Source organism: Acinonyx jubatus, chromosome C1 (assembly GCF_027475565.1).
Source record: "Acinonyx jubatus isolate Ajub_Pintada_27869175 chromosome C1, VMU_Ajub_asm_v1.0, whole genome shotgun sequence".
Classification (NCBI taxonomy): domain Eukaryota; kingdom Metazoa; phylum Chordata; class Mammalia; order Carnivora; family Felidae; genus Acinonyx; species Acinonyx jubatus.
In genome coordinates, this window is record NC_069381.1 from 2003169 (window position 1) to 2024044 (window position 20876).

Here is a 20876-nt window from a genome sequence, read left to right on the forward strand (position 1 = left end):
TCGGGGCTTAGAATCCAAGAGGCCCTCAAAGGCCCAACCCACAGATAGGAACACACACGGGAAAGGATGGTGCTGCCACCTCGGTGTCTGGAGCCTCGGGCCCTGCAGTGTCCACGCCCCACCCCCAGGGCCCGGGGGCACCTCCCGGCCATACCTGCGGCTCCCGGCACAGAGGCTCCAAGTGCCCGCCAGCCTGCACCCGCCCCGGTCTTTGCAGTTGCGGGAAAGGGGCCGCTATGCCCCCCACCTCTCAGACCAGATCCCGGGAGACACCTCTTGCCCTCACACTGCACACGGAGCCCCAGGCTAGCAGCACCCGCCCCTGGCCTGTACCCACCGGCGGCCTCCTCTCCCCTCCCTGCCAGCCCCGCCTCTCTGCCCTGGCCTGATGTCCCTCTGGCCACCGGCCGTCCCAGCATGAGCCACCACAGCTACCCGGGCTTCTGGCCTTGGAGCCTCGGGTGGTCCCTGAAACACAAGTCTGCCCCTCCACCCCCACCCCCGACTTAGAGCCCTCAGCAGTCCCGGCGGAAACAAACCCCTGGGACCCGGCCCCTGCCTGGCTGGGCCCTGTGCTGGCCGTGTCCCCCACCTGGACCAGCCAGGCCTTCACACTCATGTCTGGGGCATGTACTTAAGCCCTCAGAGCCCCCGCCATCCCCACCAATGCAGCCCCCAGACACTTACATCCCTCCTCCTGGCTCGACCCTCACACCTGCCACTCCTGAAATCAGAAATCGTTCCCGTGTCTCCTATTATCTGCCCCCAGGACGCGAGCCCCCTTTCCCTGGGGCTCCCAGGCCGTCCCTCCCCTTTCTTGCCCAGGACCGGTCTGGGTCTCATCTTCTTCTTCCCACGGTATCCCTCAGGCCTCAGCAGCTGTCAGAGGGGACACCGGGTGACACCAGGCGTCACGGGGCTGGGCTGGCTCAGAAGCAGCTGAGGAAATGAGTTCCCAGGCAGCCTGGTGCACCTGCTCTGGCTTCTCGTCGCCACCAGGGGGCGCCAGTGCCCCACCCTGACCACCCAGGCCGGGAAAGGCGGGGGCAGGAGACCCCGCCCGGAAGGGGTCTGTGGCCCTAACCCTCTCTGTGCCTTCCCGCTGCCCGGGCCACACTCTGGAAAGGGTGGCAGGGCTGGGCAGCCCCGGGGGCACCGCTGGCTGGCCCGGGGCTGAGGGACCCATTTGCAAGGGTCACCCCCCAGCCAGCCTCTGGGCCTTGCCCACCCCACCCGCAGAGCCCAGTGCCCACTGAGGGCAGAGGTCAGCATGGACGATGGTTTGGGACACGACCTGGCCTTCTGTGGACATCTGCCTCGCGTGGGGTGAAGCCCAGGGGCACACCGCTGGGTGCACAGGGCCAGCTGCCTGGCCTCAAGTCCCACCAGGCCTGGGCGCCGGGGCCCCCAAGGTAACGTCTTCCTGGCAGGAACCCCACCCCACCCACCACCCCTCAGGGCCCCCACCACCTTCCAGGCTCCCGGAGAGCTGCCCATCCCAGCGCGGCCCAAAGAAAGGAACAGGTTGCCGGAAGGTTTGTAGGTGGGCCTGGCTACAAATCACCCGTATCACTCATTCGTTCATTCATTCATTCATTCATTCATTCACACAGCCCACAGAGAGCCAGATCACCCATATCATTCATTCATTCGTTCATTCATTCATTCGCCCGTTCATTTGTTCATTCATTCGTTCGTTTGTTCATTCATTCATTCATTCATTCACACAGCCCACAGAGAGCCAGATCACCCATATCATTCATTCATTCATTTGTTCGTTCATTAATTCGTTTGTTCGTTCATTCATTCACACAGCCCACAGAGAGCCAGATCACCCATATCATTCATTCATTCGTTCATTCGTTCGTTCGTTCATTCACACACCCCACAGAGAGCCAGATCACGCATATCATTCATTCGTTCGTTCATTCGTCCGTTCATTTGTTCATTCATTCGTTCGTTTGTTCATTCATTCATTCACACAGCCCACAGAGAGCCAGATCACCCATATCATTCAGTCATTCGTTCGTTCATTCATTCGTTCGTTCATACATTCGTTCATTCATTCATTCATTCACATAGCCCACAGAGCCAGATCACCCATATCATTCAGTCATTCGTTCATTCACTCATTTGTTCATTCATTTGTTCATTCGTTCATTCATTCATTCATGCATTCATTCATTCATTCACACAGCCCACAGAAAGCCCAGCAGGGCCTCAGCCTGGCGACCGCCCTCCAGAACACACAGGGAGGTGCCACAGCCACACATGCTTCGGAACACAGTCCAACCTGTGAAAGGAGGGGCTGGGGCCAGTGTCCGGCTGCCTCCGATCCCTGAGTTCGCAGGTCAAGGCAGCCTCCCAGCACAAGCACCATCCCGAAGCCTCTGAGGGGATCCAAGTCCCCACCCACCCGGGGAGACACTCCTGCTCTGGGACAGCCAGGTGGGCCCAGGCAGCTGCCCAACGCTGAGGGCCTGACTGCCCCTTCCTGGAGCCTGGCCTCGGAAACGGGCAGGTTCAGCTCGTCCACACTCACCGCCAGGAGCAGGGCAGGTACCTTCTGCAGCCCCACCCGGGCCACCCCCAGTGCCCCAGCCTGGCTGCGGCTGGGAAACAGGAAATGAAACCATGTTCGCTGCAGGATGAGCAGGCGCTCACAAGGCTCCCAAAGACAGTCCCGCCCAGGCTGGGCCCCGTCACCCCGATGCCGTCCACGTGTGCTCTGCCCACGCCCGCGGGGAGCAGTGTCTGTGGCCTCCAAGGGCTAGCGGAGGTAGCCAGCCTGGGCCCCCAAGCCACGGGGGCCACACTGCCCAAGACCCTCCTTGCATGATCTGAGGCTTCCCAGGTGGACTCGCCAGGCTCTTTGTGACAGCTCTGGGCCCAGCAGGTGCATCCGGGGCCGGCTGGGCCAAGGTGGGGCATCTCCCAGTCCCACACACCCAAGGGCCAGAAACCTTGGCACCTTCCCCCTCAGACCAGAACGCAGGGCACAGGAGATGGGAGGGCCCGGGAGGCTGTGGGCAGAGCAGCCAGCACGGCCTGCACCCATCCCGTGTCCACGCCTGGCACCACAGCTCAGCCAAGCAACGAACAGACTGCCCAGCTCAGCCCTGCACCCAGTGACCCCGAGGAAGGACAGACAGGGAGACAGTCACTGCCTCTGAACACCACCCCTCGGGAACCTCAGTGTCCCCACCTACAAAGTGAGGTGGGGCTGTGTCGACATCAGAGGACTCACAGAGCAGTGTGAGCACCCAGCAGAGTATCACGTCCCGGCTCCCTAGTCCCATAGCCTCTGCAGGGCCGTCCCGAGGGCGGTGACCTCGTATGCAGCTCAAATTAGGGACAGGCTGTGTGAGTTCCAGACATGCCCACCAGTGGACGAGTTCTCCCCCTGGGGGCTGGAGGGAGAGGTCCTTGCATGGGTCTGGTGCCCAGTGCCAAGGACTGTGCCAGGACCAGCCACCCCATCCCGGCCACCTCCTCCCCAGGACCACCTCCCACCTTCTAGGGGGTCCTCATCCACCTGGGAGTGGCCAGAAATGCCCGCCCCGGAAGGCAGCAGCTCCGGGGAGGTGTCCAGGTCCTGGACGCAGCCCAGAGCCAGCCTGAATCCATGTCCCAGCCTGCCCCACCCTCAGTCCGAAAGACAGCCCCGGAGGGGGGCAAATCCAGCCAGAGAGGGCTGGGGGTGAACAGGCCAGCACTGGGCACAGGCACAGAGACCCTAAAGTGATGGCGGTCCCCAGCAGGTGAGGGAAACCAGGACAGGGAGCCAGAATTCTGGGGCTGGGCCCACCGGCCTGTGCCCACGGCCCTGAAGGAGGCGCTCAGGAGACCTCAGCTCCCAGCCCGGCCACTCTGACTTCCAGGGCGAATCTGGGTCCCCGGTACTGGATCCCGAGTCCCCCGGGAGAGCAGAAAGGCCCCGCGGCCTCAGTGCTCACACAAACCGCTGGCCCTTCTCCAGAGGCTGTCTCGCCTAGCTTGCGACAGGCGCCCAAACCCAGCCAGCATCGGGCAGAGCCGTCCGCCCCGCGTGCCCGCCAGGACGCAGCCACAGCGCAAATGGGGACGTGTGGCCGCGCCCACCTGGCTAGGAGGGTGATGCTTGCAGGACAAGGTGTGAGCTCGCCTTTCCTGACAAACAAGTCGTGTCACAGGTTTGCCAAAACTCGCCCTTCCTTTCCCCTGAGCAGAAAAGGCCCTGCCAGGCCTTGGGAAGGGAAGGAGGAGCGCAGAGCCAGCCCGTCTGACAGCCAGGGCCATGCCGGCGGGGGGGGGGCGGGGGGGGGGGCGTTGGGCTACCCCAGGGGGCTGGAAGAGTGAAGGCGGGGGTACTCCGCCGGGTGTCACGCCCCTTCTGTCTGTGGGGCCACCGAGTCCGGGACATAATCCCCAGCTGGGAGCTGGGGCTAAGCACCCGGGTGTGCGGTGTCCAAGAATCTTCCCAAATTCCCAGTTAAACCAAGTGGCCACAGGTCCGCCGGGCTTCTCTGCCCCAGGGGCTCACAGGCCCGCACCCACCCACACGTACCGTAGTTTGCTCAGGGTCGAGAGTCCCCAAGTCAAGGCGGCCGCATCCACTGGGGAGAGCACGGACGGACGCGTGGGGCGCCTGCACTCCTTCCTGCTCCGGACTGGCCTCGAGACTGGCTCTGCAGAAACCCAGCCCACAGCAGGACGGGCAGCAGCACGGGGCTCGGTGGGGATGCGGCCTCCTCCCTCCAGAGACCTCTGAGTGCGGGGCTGGCTGTAGAGGGCCCCACAACGGAAGGCTAACGCACAGGTTCATCTCGCCCTGGCCCCAAATGGCGGGGTGACCTCCCCGGTACCCGGGGCTCCCAGCGGAGATGCTGGCCAGAGAGACTGACCGGGGCAGGGGCTCCCGTGCACCCGGTGCTGGCCGGAGGCCGGTCTGGCAGGACGTCGGCACCCTTGGCCACCACCCCCTCCTCCTGCGGTAGCTGCCCTGTTGTCAGCTGGCCTGGCTCTGCGCGATGCTGCCCAGGCCCCACTTCGACCCGGGCACAGAGGGCCAGGCCCTGCTCTGGAATGCCTGGAGCCGCCAAGACCCGAGAGCAGATTCCGGGATGCCGAGGCCAGCTCCCTGCTTGCAGACCCCTCGTTAATTATCCTGCCGAGATGGGGAGGCAGGCACGAGCCCCAGGAATCCTGAAAACGAGCAATCAGCACATTTCCTGGAATTTGCCCCCGGAACAGCGCTGGGAGGCCAGCGCTTGGCAGGTGGGCGGCCAGCGCCTGGGGGGATGGGGTAGACAGGAGGCTGAGGCGCTCTCCAAGAGCCCTGAAAATAGCCGGGGGTCCGGGCCCACCCGGACCTGCTGTGCTCACCGCCCAGGCCCTCCCCCCACAGTCTCGGGGCACTGCTGGGATTGCAGACAGGGACGTGGCGGCCGAGGGGCACAACCGCTAAGGAGGCAGCACCGGGCCCAGAAAGGGCTCCTGAGCGCAGGGCTGCACGAGGCAGGAACTCTGCAGGAATTCAAACCCCAAAGCCTCTGCGGAGCCACAGAAGCCCCCACAGGGGCAGATTTCTGGGGCAGCGAGAAGGGGCCCAGCACGGCGGGGAGCTCACTCGGGAGGTGCCCCTTCCTGCATGGGGGTCCTCACGGGGGGGTGGAGGGAGGACCCCCATGGCCTCCTACGCAAGTTCCTTTCACAGGTGCCCATCCTCACCTGTGCGGAGACGTTCTCTCCCGTGTCCAGCCTGAGAGCTCCCCAAATGCAAGGACCACCCCCCATCTCGCACTAGCATCCCCGGCCCCCTCCAGCTAACTGTCCCGACCTGAAAGCTCATCTTTCCGCCCCTCCTGGAGTGGGCACCCGCCTGGGCCCACCACGGAGGCCTCCCCAGCTCTAGCTCCCCTCTACTGGCGGAGAAGGCCCGAGGCAGCGACGGTCTGAAGGACCCAACGGTGCAGGAGGGCAAGGGGAAGCCTCTGTACGGAGCAGGGTCCCTGAGGGCCGGGGGACAGCAGCCTGCCCGGCTCAGCTCGGCCCAGCCCTTCCTCTGTCCAGATAGAAAGCGCCAAGCCATCAACCCTGGCCAGCTGGGTGCCGTACCATCGGGCACTGCTGCTTCCTGGCCAGTGGGCAGCTGCCAGGCTCTACAGTCCAGCGGACCCCCTGGGAAAAGTTTCCGGAGGCCCGGGAGAGGCCCCTTGGCCCCAAACATGCAGGAGGGAGTTCCTGCAGTAGAGTCTGTCAATCCCAAGGTGACGACAGTCTGGGGCCCACATGGGGTATCCGTACTGCACAGACCCCCAGACACCACCCAGGGTCCCTCAACCCCAGTCAGTGGGGGGCCCCCAGGAGCATCCGGTCCTGCCCTGGTGGGTGCAAGAGGCTGTTTACACTGAGTCACCACTGACCCCAACAACTCAGGAAGTGACAGGGCTCAGTGTCCCCATCTGTAAAACGGGACGAGCATCCAGCCCACGCAGGGTACACGCCAGGACCGCCCTTGTAAGGGAAGAGCACTCCACGGAAAAGTCTGGGCCAACCCTGGGGAGGGAGGGCCAGGGCAGTGTGGCCGAGGCGGGTGAAGGGCAGGTTCACAGGGTCCTTTCAGGAGACCACCCATGAGGATGAGGCAGGGCTTGTAGCCTGGGGCAGCACGGGGAGGGGAGGCGCGGAGGCCGTGTCCTCTAATCTGAGCCTCGACTCTGCCTGGACGGTAGGCCCCACGTGGGCGGGGGCCATCGAGATGCCCACTCAGCAAATGCACAGCCGGGGCGAGCTCTCGGCCCACCCCCAGGAGGGTTGCCCCGTGGCTCTCGGCTATAATTATACCATAAGACCACCCGACTCTGAAGTCAGCCCTGGGAGGGGCCCACAGCCCCACTGGGCACGAGGCCTGCCTGGAGGCCACAGTCATCCCAAAAGACAGAGGCGCCTTTGTGGTTGGCTGGAGCAGGGCGGGCGGGGCGGGGGGGGGGGGGGTGGCCAACCTGGTAGTTAAGTGATTCACTGTATGAACACGAACACCCCTCCCAGAGTCAGCCGCTTTGAAAGACCTGTTCGATTCTGCACGTGGTTGGTCTCCACTGTCCCGGAGCAGACACACGGCCCTACAGGGATGCGGCCCGGCCCGAGTGCGGGATGGACCCGCAGTGACCACCCATGGGGCCCAGCTGACTGTCAAGGGCAGCGGGACCGAGGCCAGAGGGCAGAGTCGAAGCCACTACCCACCCCTGCATTTGAGCCAGCAGGCCTCCCCTCCCAGGGGCTGCAGGGCTCCCCCCACCCCCCCCACACACCCAGTGCCAGGAAGCAAGAGTCACTGGGCAGACGCCCAGGGCCACCTCCTGCAGGGAACTGGGGCTCTGGAAATTTCGGGAACTGTCTTCGAGGGAGGGGCTTGGTGCAGCTAAAGCAGGTGTGCATGGAGAAGACAAAGCCCACGGCCAGTCCGCCCACCCGGGGGGGTGGTGGGGTTGGGGAGCAGGGCAGAGCGGGCCGCCCGCAGCCGGAGGAGAGCCACGCATGGCAGGCCCCCACGTGCCTGGGTTTTCTCATGACCCAGAAACTGGACCCAACTCCTCAAAGGCTAGAGCCTGAGGGCAGCCTCCCAGGGAAGCCAAGGTATGTCCCTGGCTTAGGCGAAAGGTGCCAGGTGCCCACAGGGGACGCCCCCCAACTCCTGGGCTCAGAAAGCAACCTCATGCTGACAGCCAGCACGACTCAAATGGCCCTGCCACCCCACACGGCTGGTGCAGGGAACGGCGCAGGGAACCACAACTGTGGCCCAGGACCAAGGTCAGAGGCAGGTCAGGACAGGTTAACCCGAGGCCACGCCCACAGGACAGTGGCTGAGCTGCCTCCAAGGGAATCGGGCCAGTGTAGGGCCACTGTGGCTGCCGGCCTCAGGACAGCAACCCCGTGGCAGGTGGCAGGACCACAGAGGTCCTGAAACCTGGCCTCTGCAGGCCGTGCCCTCCAAAACGAGACAACCCTGACCCAGGGCCCCAGCCCCTCCGAGGCGGGCAGCGCTGGCCCCTCGATGAGCTGGTCACAGAGGTTGGCCAGGAGCAGCCCTTGATGGTGTCTGGACCTCGGGCCGGGGGTCAGTCTCCCACCCTCAGACACAGTGGGCAGCACGGAAGGGTGGCCTGGGAGGGCCTGCTTCCTCCCCATTGATCAGTCATCCCAATTTAGAAACAGAGTCGCCCTTGAGGCCTGCCTCCTGCCCCCACACCCTCGGCAGCTCTGTTTCCCTGCACAGCTGCCTCCGGGGTCTCCCATCCGCTGGCTTCCTGCTCAGAAGGCAGACTGTCAGGGCGCAGAGGCTCCAGGCAGGACCGCTGACTTCTCTCCCTGCTGGGTTGGCGTGGGGGCAGAGCAACAGATCTCACTGGGTCCCCAGGGGCACCTGCCAGGTGGCCCCGGGAAGCAGGTCTTCCACCAGCTCAGAGAGGGAGGCTAAGGGCCCTGGGGGTTCCAGGCTGACCCTCCTGCGGCCCCCGCCCAGGCCCTCCAGGCCAAGCTGGCTCACTGTCTCCTCTCTGCGGCTCTGCTCCAGCCTATCTTCCACCTGGAAAGCCCACCCTGAACCACCTGCACCTCCCCAAACCCTCCCCAGTCCACAGGCCCTCTTCCTCCAGGAAGCGCTCCGGGCTGCGCTCTGTTGGGCCTCGGTGCTGATGCCCTGATCGCTCAGCTGGACCCGAGAGCCAGAGTCCCAGAACTGCCTCAGAGACCTGCCCAACCCACCCATTTTACAGGTGAGGAAACTGAGGCCCAGAAGGGAACAAAAGCCAAAGCTTCTTGGACCCAGAAGGTACCTAGAGATAACCCAGGCCTGAGTTCTCAGTCTGCTTCTTACCCAAGAAGTCAAGTGAGATCGAGTCACAAGAAATGACCAGCGGCTCGGTCACGACGCCCAGTGCAAAAGCAAGCTGTGTCCCTAAATGTATGTGTTTCTTGCCAGTTTTTTCCTTAAGGCCTCATGCTCGGGGCCAGGAAGCACTCGCGTCACCGGCAGGTACTGGCTCACTCAGGAGCACGCGCTTGTGAGCTGGGTGTAGGGGTGGGACAAAGCCGTGTTTTCTGCTGGTGAGAACATTCCTGGTGGATCTGCAGGGCCCCCGGAGCCCAACAAGGGACAGCTACTGGCCCTGCTCTGCTGACATGCAACTCACCCCCAGGGCGGGGAGGCCCCCAGTCCTGGGGGGTGTCCCTACCAGAGGGCCCACATGTGAGCAGCACCGTCCGGAAGCTCAGGCACGCTGTGCATACAGTTACCGCAGGAACAAGGGACAGTCCCCAGCCAGCCGGTCATCTACCCTCAGGCCCTCACGCCCAGCAGACCGGGCCTCTGGGGAGAGAGAGCACCGCCCCCACCACAAGCCTCTTCCACCGGGACGCCCTGCGCCTCACCTGCGCTGGCGCCTGGGACTTGCACGAAACACCATTTGATCCCCACCCAACAGAAGGAGTGACTGGGGTCCAGGATGCTGTGCGCGGTCACACTGGCCCACCTACGGGACACGAAGCTGGCCCTGGCGGCAGAGGGCCTGGGCCGGGTGGGGTGGGGGCTCTGCTGCGGGTGCCCAGGGCCCAGCCCCCCACACCCCGCCCCACACCCCAGGCTCTGCCCGCACAGGCCCCCTTTGTGTCCCCTGGCTCCTGCAGAAAGCCTTCCGCCTTCTGGAGGGGGGATGGGGGCGGGTGGAGGTGGAACAAAGGGGCTAAGCCACCGGGGGCCCCGAGGCCCCCAGCCCCAGGGAGAGGGGGCAGGCGGGGGAGGGCTCTTCCTAGGGCCCCGCCCCCTCCACGCTCCACCATTCACACAGCTGGGTCCTTTCCTCCCCCCTCTCTTTTGTTCAAACGAAAGAATTTGGGGGGAACCAGAAAAAAATATGGCTTTTATTTTCAAAACTGGAAGCAATTATAACTGGGGGGTTGGTTAAATATTGCCAACTGTGCTGAGGCTCAGGTCTGCCTCATCCAGACGGAGGAGAGACTGGAAGGTGGTGCTGGTGGACGTTTGGGCAGCAGCACAGACAAGGGCTGTCCCTGCAGGCGGCCCAGCCCTTCCACCTGGCCCTGCACACCCACCGTGCACACCCAGCCTCGCACACCCAGCCCTACGCACCCACCTGTGCGCACCCAGCTTTACACGGCCAGCCCACACACCCACCTGGGCACACCAAGCCTTGCACGCCCAGCCCCACACACCCACCTGGGCACACCGAGCCCTGCACACCCACCTGTGCACACCCAGCCGTACACACCCATCTATGCATACCCAGCTTTACACACCCAGCCCTGTACACCCACCTGGGCACACCCAGCCTTGCACGCCCAGCCCCGCACACCCACCTGGGCACACCGAGCCCTGCACACCCACCTGTGCACACCCAGCCATACACACCCATCTATGAATACCCAGCTTTACACACCCAGCCCCGCACACCCACCTGGGCACACCCAGCCCTGCACACCCACCTGTGCACACCCAGCCGTACACACCCATCTATGCATACCCAGCTTTACACACCCAGCCCCGCACACCCACCTGTGCACACCCAGCCGTACACCCATCTATGCATCTATGCATCTATGCATACCCAGCTTTACACACCCAGCCCTGTACACCCACCTGGGCACACCCAGCCCTGCACACCCCCCTATGCACACCCAACCGTACACACCCATCTATGCATACCCAGCTTTACACACCCAGCCCTGTACACCCACCTGCGCACACCCAGCCTGCACGCCCTCACACCCAGCCCTCACCCAGCCCCGCATAGCTGGCTCTGCACACCCAGCCTGTCTTCCAGGAGACGGCGCCCTCGTGAGGCAGCCCGGCAGCTGTCCTCCAGCTGGACCTGCTGCTTCCTGAAGGCCACATCTGTCCCACCCCTGACCAGCCACTCCCGGAAAGCCGACCTACCCCGGAGGACTCAGGCTGGTCACAGGGTGTACACGGCTGGGTGGGGACTTGGAGATCTGCCCCCTCTCTCCAAAGCAGGTCTTGACGGGGCCCCACTGAAGCCTGGTGCGGGAAGACGGTGGAAGGTTCCAAGCACCCATTGCCCCAGCTCTGCTGGGACGTGACCAGCTACGTGGCCCCCCTGATCCCGGTTTCCTCTTCCACCAAGTGGACAAACTGAGGGTTCGGTGAGACGGCGCAAGTCTCCAGGCCCAGAGAGGCCCCCTGATGTGAACGCAGGGAGTGGGGGCTGCTCTGGAGGCAAAGCCAAGCCTAGAGTCCAGGCCCGGAAGCTAGAGGACAAGGCATGTGAGCATGGCTCCCCCTTCCCTAAGACCCCGTGTGTGGATCTGAGCCCACCGAGCAGGTGTCCTGGCCAGACAGGTCCCCTCCCATGGACACAGGGTCACTTGCTGACGCTGAGCTCCCCCCCACTCGATGCTCCCTCCCCATTCTGCCTCTGCAGGCCTCATGCCCCCCACCCCTGGCCCCGTGAGGCCAAGTGTCAGGGTCTCTGGGTGGGGGAGGCTGCTCATCAGAGAGAGCACCAGCCCTCGAGACTTGGAGCTGGCCACCTGGGCAGAGTCAGGCCAGGAGCGGGGGTGGCTGATGGCTGACAGGAAGCAGGGCATGGGAGGAAGGCCGGCCCTGAGGGGGTCAGGGCAGGTGTCCCCAGCTGCTTCCTGGAGGACGTGACCAAAGACAGGCCACACTCCAGCATCCCCTCACTGCCCTCCCCCCGCGGCAGGGACCACAGAGCACCCGTGCTGCCGACTTGGTAAATCACATCCCTGACCCAGCAACGGCCCCAAAGCCAGCTCACCCCAGGACCAAGATGTGTCTCTTTCTCCAGCCTGCCTGGGGCGGGGGATCACAGCCCACAGAGGGGCTCAGGGTCCTAGAGGGCACAGGGCAGGCCCCCCAGCACCCGGAGGGCTTGAGAGACAGCGGGCCTCACTCCCTGGCCCAGGCATCGGTCCTCCCAGCACACAGAGCCCATGAAGCAGCGGGACTGACGAGCTGGCTGAGCAGAGAACCTGCCAGCTGACAGAGGGTATCAGAAAAGCCACCAACCCGCCAGCTTGTGCAATGGTCAGCACCCTCAGCTACCGGCACCTGTCTCCCCAGGACCCCTACCCTCAGCCCATGCTGGGGACAGCAGGGGGGCCACCCACCACACGTGAACATGCAGGGACCAGAGAGAGGGCTGGGTCTCCTCTATAAACAGAGAGCCTCCTGCTCCCTACAATTTCCTGATGCCCACCCTCCCCCTGGCTGCCTGCTGGGCATCCGAAGCATTGAAGCATGGTGCAGGACGAACGCCCTGAAAGAAGCCCCCAGCCACTCACCAGGAGCAAGTTCAAAGCACCGGAAGCCGTCGGGAGTATTTCACTTCCCCCGGCGGCAGCCGTGGCTCTGCGCCCCGTGGCGACAGGACCCGGAAAGCTACACGTTCAATGAAGGCACCCCGGACCGAGCAGGAAACCCCGGAGAGGGGAGCTCTCGCTGATCCGTCACAGAGAGATTAGGATGAATGTCTGCGGGGGTTCCTGTGACGCGTTTTCACGCACTTGTACTCACCTTCCTTACAGAAACCCCGTCACCCGCACGTCTGCTCCAAGGCCCAACCCCCCTCCCAGCACCCCGACGGCACGATGTTAAAAGGAAAGCCGCAGCCCCCAAAATGGCACCACGCAGTGTAGACCCAAGACCCAACCTGACTGCAGCTCAAAGCCCGGGGGGGGGGGGGGGGGGCGGTCATCGCGGGAACCCTGGTTGGCACAAGGAAGCAAACCGGCAGATTCCGCTCCCCTTAGGAGGCCCCCCTTGCCTGCAGCCAGGGTTCCTGGCTGACGATCTCCTTTTTCCTGCCCTTTCTCTCTCTCTTTAAAAACCTTTCCTTTCTGTAGCCCCCGGGAGCTCCCCTCCCCCTTGTTATATGGGATTCTGCCCGGTTCATGAATCGATTCCTAAAGCCAATTCGATCTCTGAAATTCGCTCCGTTGGGTTTCTGCTATTTAACAGCGTGTAGCGTGGCTGGGTTTTCGTGACACGTCACTTTACAGCTGTGCCCAGTTTTACTGAACCAGTCGCCTCCGATAGGACCCTGGCTGTCCCCCATCTCTGGGGACGCTGGAGCCTCCAGCAAGGCAGGAATGCCGTTTGCAGACCCTGGGACGGGCCGCTTCCCGGCCGCCCAGTAGCCCGGCCGGTCCCTCCCATCTCTCCAGGGGAGGCCACAACTGGACAGGCTCTAAGATGAAGGGGTGTGGAGGCATCGGGGGAGGAAGGGGGTCTCAGGGTCCCCCCTCCTCCCGACAACTTCAGATGAGCCGCAGGGAGCAGGGTGAGGGGATGAGAGAATGCCCGGCCGTCCACTCACCGTACTGACAGCGGGGACCCTGGAACCCTCGGGGACAGCGGCACAGCTGGACTGAGCTGGGCGCGCAGTGACCGCCGTTAAAACAGAAGCCAGCGCTGCACCGGGCTGTGGAGAGAGGAGAGAAGGTGTGTGAGAAGGGGCCACAGCCTAGGGGCAGCCCCAGCCCAGCCACCAGCGACCCTGGGGACGGTCCCTGAAGTCTCCCCATAAGGCCAGGCCTGGAGCTGGATGGGACCCAGATCCTCACCTCACAGACAGCAAAGCCCAGACTACGTCTTGAAGCCCGAGCCCTTGAACCTTGGCTGGTGGGGGGGGCGGGGGGAGAGGGGAGGAGGTTTCCCGGGCCGGCAGTCCCAACCCTGCCACCAGATCAGGGTCCAGCTCTGTTCTGTCTTGGGTCATGCACTGGCCCAACACCACCAGAGCCTGCAACCCCCCCCCCCACTTTCTTGAGGCGGTGAGGAAGGAGTCAGGGCCAGCAGGGGAACAGCCCCCCACTGAAAGGAAGGCTGCAGGCTTGGCTGAGGACCTGCCCCTGTCCAAGGGGACAGGCCCTCCAAGGAACCCCTCCCCCACCCCAGCAGCTGAGGGAAGAGGTCGCACGAGCAAACACTGAAGAACTGCCCCCCCCCCCCCCCCCGGCAGACAGAGCACAGGAGCCAGAGCCTGGCTTTCAAATGAGCATGTTTGACACCCGCACAAGGAAGAGGGAGGCTCCCTGTGTGGGAAAGGAACAGGTAGATAGGAAGAAGGACGGAGTAAGAGACCTGGAAACAAAACACGTGAAAACCCGACGCATGGCTGTTACTGAAGGCTGGACGGATGCCTCGCAAAACGACTTCAGGATTTCCAAGGAACAGATGTGTTTTACGCTTCATGTTAGTTCGTTTTTTTATTTTTTTTTTATTTTTTTAACGTTTATTTTTATTTTTGAGACAGAGAGAGACAGAGCATGAACGGGGGAGGGTCAGAGAGAGAGAGGGAGACACAGAATCTGAAACAGGCTCCAGGCTCTGAGCTGTCAGCACAGAGCCCGACATGGGGCTCGAACCCACGAACTGAGAGATCATGTCCTGAGCCGGAGTTGGACGCTTAACCGACTGAGCCACCCAGGTGCCCCGGTTTATTTATTTTGAGAGAGAGAATACCTAGCAGGCTCCATCCACACAGTTAGTGCAGAGCCTGAACCGGGGCTCAAAACCCACAAACAGTGAGATCATGACCTGAGCCAAAGTCGAATGCTTAACTCACTGAGCCACCCAGGCGCCCCAACATTAGCTCATTTTTTTAAATGAATTTTATGAATTCCCACTACGGTCCGGGGTCGCGACAGAGGCTCGGCTTGGGGACGCCCCCTCAGGCTGTCAGGGGGGCCAGGACTGTGCCCACAGGACCCTCAGGGGCCCTGGAAGGAACCGGTTGCCCCGAGAGAGTGAGAAATGCCAGGGCAGGCAGAGGTGACCCAGGCCCACGGCACCCACGGGTCTGCTGCCGCTGGGTGGCTCTGTTCTCTGAGGGCCAAGCAGGCAGAGGGAGGGCCGAGCCGGGGGAGTCCCGCGCGGCTGGAGAAGCCCCCCAGGAACCACCGTGCACACACCGCCCCACAGCCCAGATGCCTTAGCGGGCAAGGCAGGCGGCTTGCGTGTTGTGCACAGGCGTTCAAGCTCCGGTCTGATATTAGCCAGTGGGTCAGAAAGTCCTGTCAAGCTCCACGACTTGCACACATCGAATACAACATTCTTAGCGATGTTCACACGACCAAGGGTCCCCCCCACACCACTGCCTCAGCCTGAAGCCGCACACGCTACCCGCAGCAGCTGCCAGGGCTGAACCGGTCTCCTCGCCCACGATCTGGGGAGCAAAGGGGGAACACTGCTCTGGTGTACAGAGTGCGGGCTGGAGGTTCGAGGACGGTGACGGTTCACCGAGCGTTCAAGCCCCTCCCCGGACCAGGCCTTGGCTCTGCCCATATCCCCAGGCTGGCAGGGCCCTGAGGGGCGTCCAGTCGGCAGGATGGCAGATCCCGGGAGCGCAGTCCCCAGGGTGAGGGCGGCACGTGTGGGCATCTTCCGTGGCATCTTAGCGCCACTTTCTCTCGAGGTGGGAGGCAAGAAACAGGTGCGCTTGGCTGGAACTCCCCAAGCGTGCAGGGGGCGCAGTATCTGCCAGGCCACCTGCCCCGCCCTCCTCCGCGCCGGCCCCGCCCCTCCACACGGCCCCGCCCCCTCCACGCGGGGCCCGCCCCTCCACTGTGGCTGGGTTCCCGCACGCAGGCCCAGGCCTCGCCCCCAGAAGGGCCCCTCCGTCGAGCCCACGGCCCCTCCTCTTCCCTTCCTCTGCTGGACAGTAGAGTGGCCTCAGGCGGGACAGGTGTGATCCAGGCTGGCGAGTTTCTCCTGGTCTTGCCAGGCCACCCACCCGCAGGCTCTGAGCACGCGGCCAACGTCGCCAACCGTGGGTGGCGAACGTCGGCCTTCTCCAGGCCAGCGCTGGGAATGAGCCCCTCCCTGGGCCCCTCTGCCGAAGCGGCCCGGAGACCCTACGTGCATTCTGCAGCTGGAGGAGGCCGGGGCTGGAGCGACCAACTCAGACCCAGGACTCAGTGCCCCGCCTGTGACCCTGCTGACTCCGGCTGCCGGCCTCCTGCGCACATCCCCTGCGGACGCCTCTGGCTTCTGTCCTCTCTCCGCAGCGAGGGCTGAGCCAGGAGCAGGGGAGCCCCATCCCTCCGCCAGCTCCCCCACGGCATCCCCAGAGGAGGGGCACGCCTGTCCATGGGATGGGTCTGAGGTCACATCCTGAGCAGACCTGCAGGCGACCTCAGCCCCTCCCTGCACCCCGCGCATGCCCAGTGCTGAATCCTCAGCTTCTCCAGGACGGAGCCTGGAAGGGGGCTCTCTGGGCCGCAGCTCCAAGGTTGGAACCTGGGATCAGCTCCCCACCGAGACACGTGGTGGACGTGGGGGCTCAATAAAACCGCCCACATAGGCTCCCAGTGTGGGCCAGGCTCAAGGAAAGGTCAGATAGGCCACCCCAAATGCAGCCTATCAATCCGATGACGGCTGGTCCCCAGCTCCCAGCCTTAGCAAGGATAGCAGCGACACCAGCACCCGGCAGCGTCCTGCCTGTGGCCAAAGCCCGCCAGGCCAGCCGGAGGGAGGGTCTGTGAGACGCAGCCGGGTGCCCAGGAAAGTCTCCCAGGACTGTGGGGCACACACAGCACGGTGGAACCCCAGGAGGACACGCCTGTCCCCAACACTTCTCCAGCAACCGGCCCTGGAGGCCAGGGGAGTCAGGGCTGGACCCGGCGCAAAGCACCTCCATCTGCCATCGAGGGAGGCACTTAGGGGTTCCAACAACCCTGGGTGGGGGAGAGCGCAGACAAAGGGGGTGACAGCGAGGACGACACTGGCCCTGGGTCGCCCCGCAGGGCAGGTGGATCAGCGCCGTGGCTCAGGGCAGTCCTCAGCTCATCCAGCAAAGCCGCGGGGCGGCCAGGTGTGGGAACCACAGTGCCCACCTCACAGCAAAGGGGGGCTGCGGGAGACAGGCGCTTCCCCGGCAGCCCAGGGGACAGGACAGGCCCTGAGTACCCCCCCTTCCGTCTCTCTGTCCCTGGTCTGTCCCCAGACCTGCCGGCTGGGGGCTAGAGGCCAGGACCACGGGCCCCCACCCCAACCTCCGCCCATCCCGGACCCTCGCGGCGGGGAGGGAGGCACTCCAGCTCCAAGCTCCGGAGGAAGAACCGAGCCAGTGCCTGCCCTGGGGCCTGGGGACTCCACGGGCGCCGCTGCGGGCACGCGCCCGCCACAGGCCTGTGCTGGAGGCCCGGGGGAGGAGCATGTGGTCAGTGTGAGTGCCGGGGGCTGTGAGTACGGGTGCGAGCATACCCCCGTGGGCGTGCAGTGCTCACACCGGTGAGCAGCACGGGTGCATGCGCGTGCATGTGAGCATGAGCACGTGTGTGCAGGCGCATTTGTGCGTGTGTGAGCACACAGCACACGTGTGTGCGCCTGTCTCAGGGTGAGCGTGTCAGCACGTGTGAGACCATCCACGTGAGCACGGGATTGTGTGCACACGCATGTGGGAGTGTGAGCACACTCGCATGCACGGGCGCGTGTGTGAGGCCGCGAGGCAGGTCAGCTGGCCTGGGTGGACAGCATGCTGGCCCAGGGCATGCGTGTGCACAAGTGCGAACATGTGCCAGGCACGGCACCGTGCGGGGCTGCGTGTGACCGGGTGCGAGAGACCTGGGGGTGGGGGGTCACAGCAGGACAGCGTGCCCACCCCTAGCGACCCTGTGGGCGCTTACGTCCACACGGAGGACAGGAGGGCCAGGACGCCAGCTCTCCAAATTCCCACGCTGGGCGCGGGCTGACACGCGTCCAGAACGGAAACGGAAAAGTGAGCGGCAAGGCAGGAAAGCAGAGGGCGGCCGTCCCCAGGCCTCGCGGCTGCCCCCCGGCTGCTCCTTCCCTAACGCCCCCACCAGCGGGGCCCAGAGGAGGCGGCGGCCGTCCCGGGAGGGAGAGCTATAGGGCCAGCCTGCCAGGCAGTCAGCAGCCTGGGCTTCCGTCCCCCGGCCAGCCCCACAGCCCGTCCTGGGCTCCGGTGACAACGAACCATGTCAGCCCCTCCCTTACTGATGTGAAGCCCTCACAGGCCACAGATTTTTTTCTAGCTCCCCCGGCATCCCCCGGGCAGCAAGAAGGCATGAGTGATCAAGATGGGGCGGGAAGCCCGTGGAGAAAGCTCCGGGTGGTCACTCCACAGTGTCCTCCCCAGGACCCGGTCATCTCTGAGGGTCTGCTCAGAGTCAAGGGCACGGCTGTCCCATGCACTCTGGGCTCACACGGGGGTCCGGAGGGCTCCGAGGTCCTGGGCCCCCAGCCACGGCCACGGCTTCCAGACCCAGTCCCCACTGTCCACGCACCCAGAGTCTGACCCCTTCTCACCATGCTCCCTGATCCCCCAGGGCCAGCCCCGAGGTGGCTCCTCGACTTTGCCTCTGCCCTCCACAGCAGACCGTGTCCCTGCCCCACTCAGACCCTGCCCTGGCTCCCTGTCCTTATAAGGGCCCCGGGACCTCAGAAAGCGACCCCGTTTGGAAATAGAGTGTTTGCGGGTGTGACCAAGGTAGGGCCCGAGCCCACTCGGAGCAGGGCAGGCCCTGCTAGGAGAGAGGAGGTGACACAGGCAGGGAGGAGGCAGGAGGGGGCTGACGCGGCCACAAGCCAGCGGACGAAGGAAGGACCCCCACGAGCACCTAGACTGGACACCTCTGGCCTCCAGGGAGTAAATCTGAGCTGTTCCAAGGCCCGCCCTGCTCCGCCCGGCCTGCGGTCCCTTCCCCACCTCCGCGTTCTCCAGAGCGCGTCTCACCGGCCCGCACAGCATTGCTTGCAAGCTTTCCCGCGTGTCCACCTGCCCCAGGACAGCAGCCCCAGGAGCCTCTGCCTGAGAGCAGCGCCGGGCACCGCGTCGGCCCCGCACAGACGTCTGTCCAGTGGATCAGCTGCGTCGGTGTTTCCCAGGGCCTGCTTTAAGGACCCTGCTTATTGTTTCGACTTTGTTGTGTCTTCCTCCTTTCTTTTCAAAGAAAGAATTGGTTGGGAACGCTACGGTCTGTCTCAGGAATCCTCAGGGCACATTAGCATGTTAAATGCTCTGAGAAGTCGTGCAACAAAGGAACCAGAACTGCGAGGACCGCAGAACCCCTTCTGGTGCGGCTCCCAGCACCTGCTCGGGCCTGTGGCCTCCTCAGATGGCCGGAGCCCAGCCCTATACGGACAGAGATCGGGGAGCCACAGAACGTATTCTCGGCACCGCATTCCTAGGTGCGTGCATGTCAGGGTCAGGCCAGACACCCACCTTCACACTCAGGCCCGCCTTTGATGAGGGGGAGCCAGGACCCAGGGCCTCAGGGGGTCTAGGCAGAATCTGCACCTGACTGGGAGAGACGGGGACTTGCGAGAGCCGCTGGGCAGGAATCTGGCACCCCGACGGCAGAGGGGGTCAGCGCCAGGCTGCCCTGGGGACGCACGCAGAGGGGAGCCATGTGGACCCGGGGAGGCCCCCCGGTCACCAGGCAACGCGCCCCACCCAGCCAGCACTTTCCCTTTTCGGTCACCTCCGGGTCACAAATGCCGCTTAGTGGGTCTCTGAGCAATCATGACGGCCATTAGAAGCTTCCTGCCATTCTCCCAGACGGCGTTAGGCCCCCTCCTCGATCCCACACAAACACACGGGGGGCCCGGACGTCGGCCCGCACACAGCCGCACTTCCAGGGCACGAGGCTGGTGGAGCAGGGCGGGGGCTGCTCCCTGCCCTGTCCCAGCCTGACCACCTCCCACTCCCCCTGGGCCACAGACAGTCTGCACTGGGACCGAGGGAAGGTGCCGGAAGCCATCAGAGGAACGGGACAAGGTTGGAGGATCCTGACCCCCAGGGAAGCGGGCACCCCTCCCAAGTGGGGCCCGGCACCCCATCAGCGCTCGCACTCGGGAGCCCAGAGACCCTGCCCCAGCCCTGCCACCACAGGCAAGCCCATGGAGAGGCCAAAGGCAGCCCCGCAGACACTCACCTGACCCCCCAGGGCAGGGCCTCCCGGGCGCTGGGGGCTCTGGGCACCTGCTCAGCCCGGGAGAGGTCACAGCAGGAAGCACACTCCCTGTGCTGAGCCCACCTTCCTCAGCCACGGCCGTGCTCCCACATGTGCTCCCGCCTTCCTCTGCCGCCCCCCGCCATCCGCTACACTTCCTCCTGCTCGGGGCCCCAGCAGGCTCCCTGAATGCTCCCACCCCCACCCCCACCCCGGGCCTCCCCTGCCCATCTGCACCCCAAAGCCACCCCAAAGCCCCAGCTGGCTCTGTGCTCCCCTTCACACCCCATCACATCAGCATCCTCGAGCAACCAGCCTCCCGTCAGGCCTCACCTCCCAGAGCTCGGTGGGAGCTGAGCGACAGGGGGCAGGGTCCCAGGCTCAGGACCCTCCCCATGTGAACCCCCCAGTCCCTCCCCTTCCCATGCCGGCAGCCCAGACACCGGGGAACAAGTGGGTGTCCGGAGAGGCTGGATCACAGGGCTTTTTCTGGAACATTCAAATAAACAGATAAAACCCAAATACGTAAATAAGTAAATCCTGCACTAAAAATGATCCTTTAAAAACAACTGAGGGGCGCCTGGGTGGCTCAGTCGGCTAAGCATCCGACTTCAGCTCAGGTCATGATCTCACCGTTTGTGAGTTCGAGCCCCGCATGGGGCTCTGTGCTGACAGCTCGGAGGCTGGAGCTGCTTCAGATTCTGTCTCAGTCTCTCTCTGCCCCTCCCCTGCTCGTGTTCTGTCTGTCTGTCTGTCTCTCTCCCTCTCTCAAAAATAAATAAACATTAAAAAAAAAAAAAAAAAACCAGTCAAGAAAGGCAAAGCCTCCAGTTCAGGATACACGGGGAGACTGATGACAACCGGGACCGCCAAGGCCAGGCACTGTGGCCGACACCCGACCCCCCACAATGTCCTCACCG

The 20876-nt window shown here is 64.0% G+C and overlaps 2 protein-coding genes across 3 annotated transcripts in view; one reads left to right on the forward strand and one right to left on the reverse strand.

The window, feature by feature from the left end:
- MEGF6 (multiple EGF like domains 6) overlaps positions 1 to 20876 on the reverse strand; it is an 85866-nt gene that overhangs the window by 54569 nt on the left and 10421 nt on the right. For both annotated transcript variants that reach the window (XM_027060648.2, XM_027060647.2), the window contains exon 4: positions 13356 to 13460. In XM_027060648.2, the coding sequence (XP_026916449.2) occupies positions 13356 to 13460 (105 nt within the window). The remainder of the gene's footprint in view (positions 1 to 13355; positions 13461 to 20876) is intronic.
- On the forward strand, positions 15601 to 20575 carry LOC128312381 (uncharacterized). The gene is made up of 2 exons (XM_053205940.1): positions 15601 to 19192; positions 19725 to 20575. Exons 1-2 carry the CDS (start codon positions 18312 to 18314, stop codon positions 20032 to 20034), a joined length of 1191 nt encoding a protein of 396 aa, XP_053061915.1. The 5' UTR covers positions 15601 to 18311; the 3' UTR covers positions 20035 to 20575.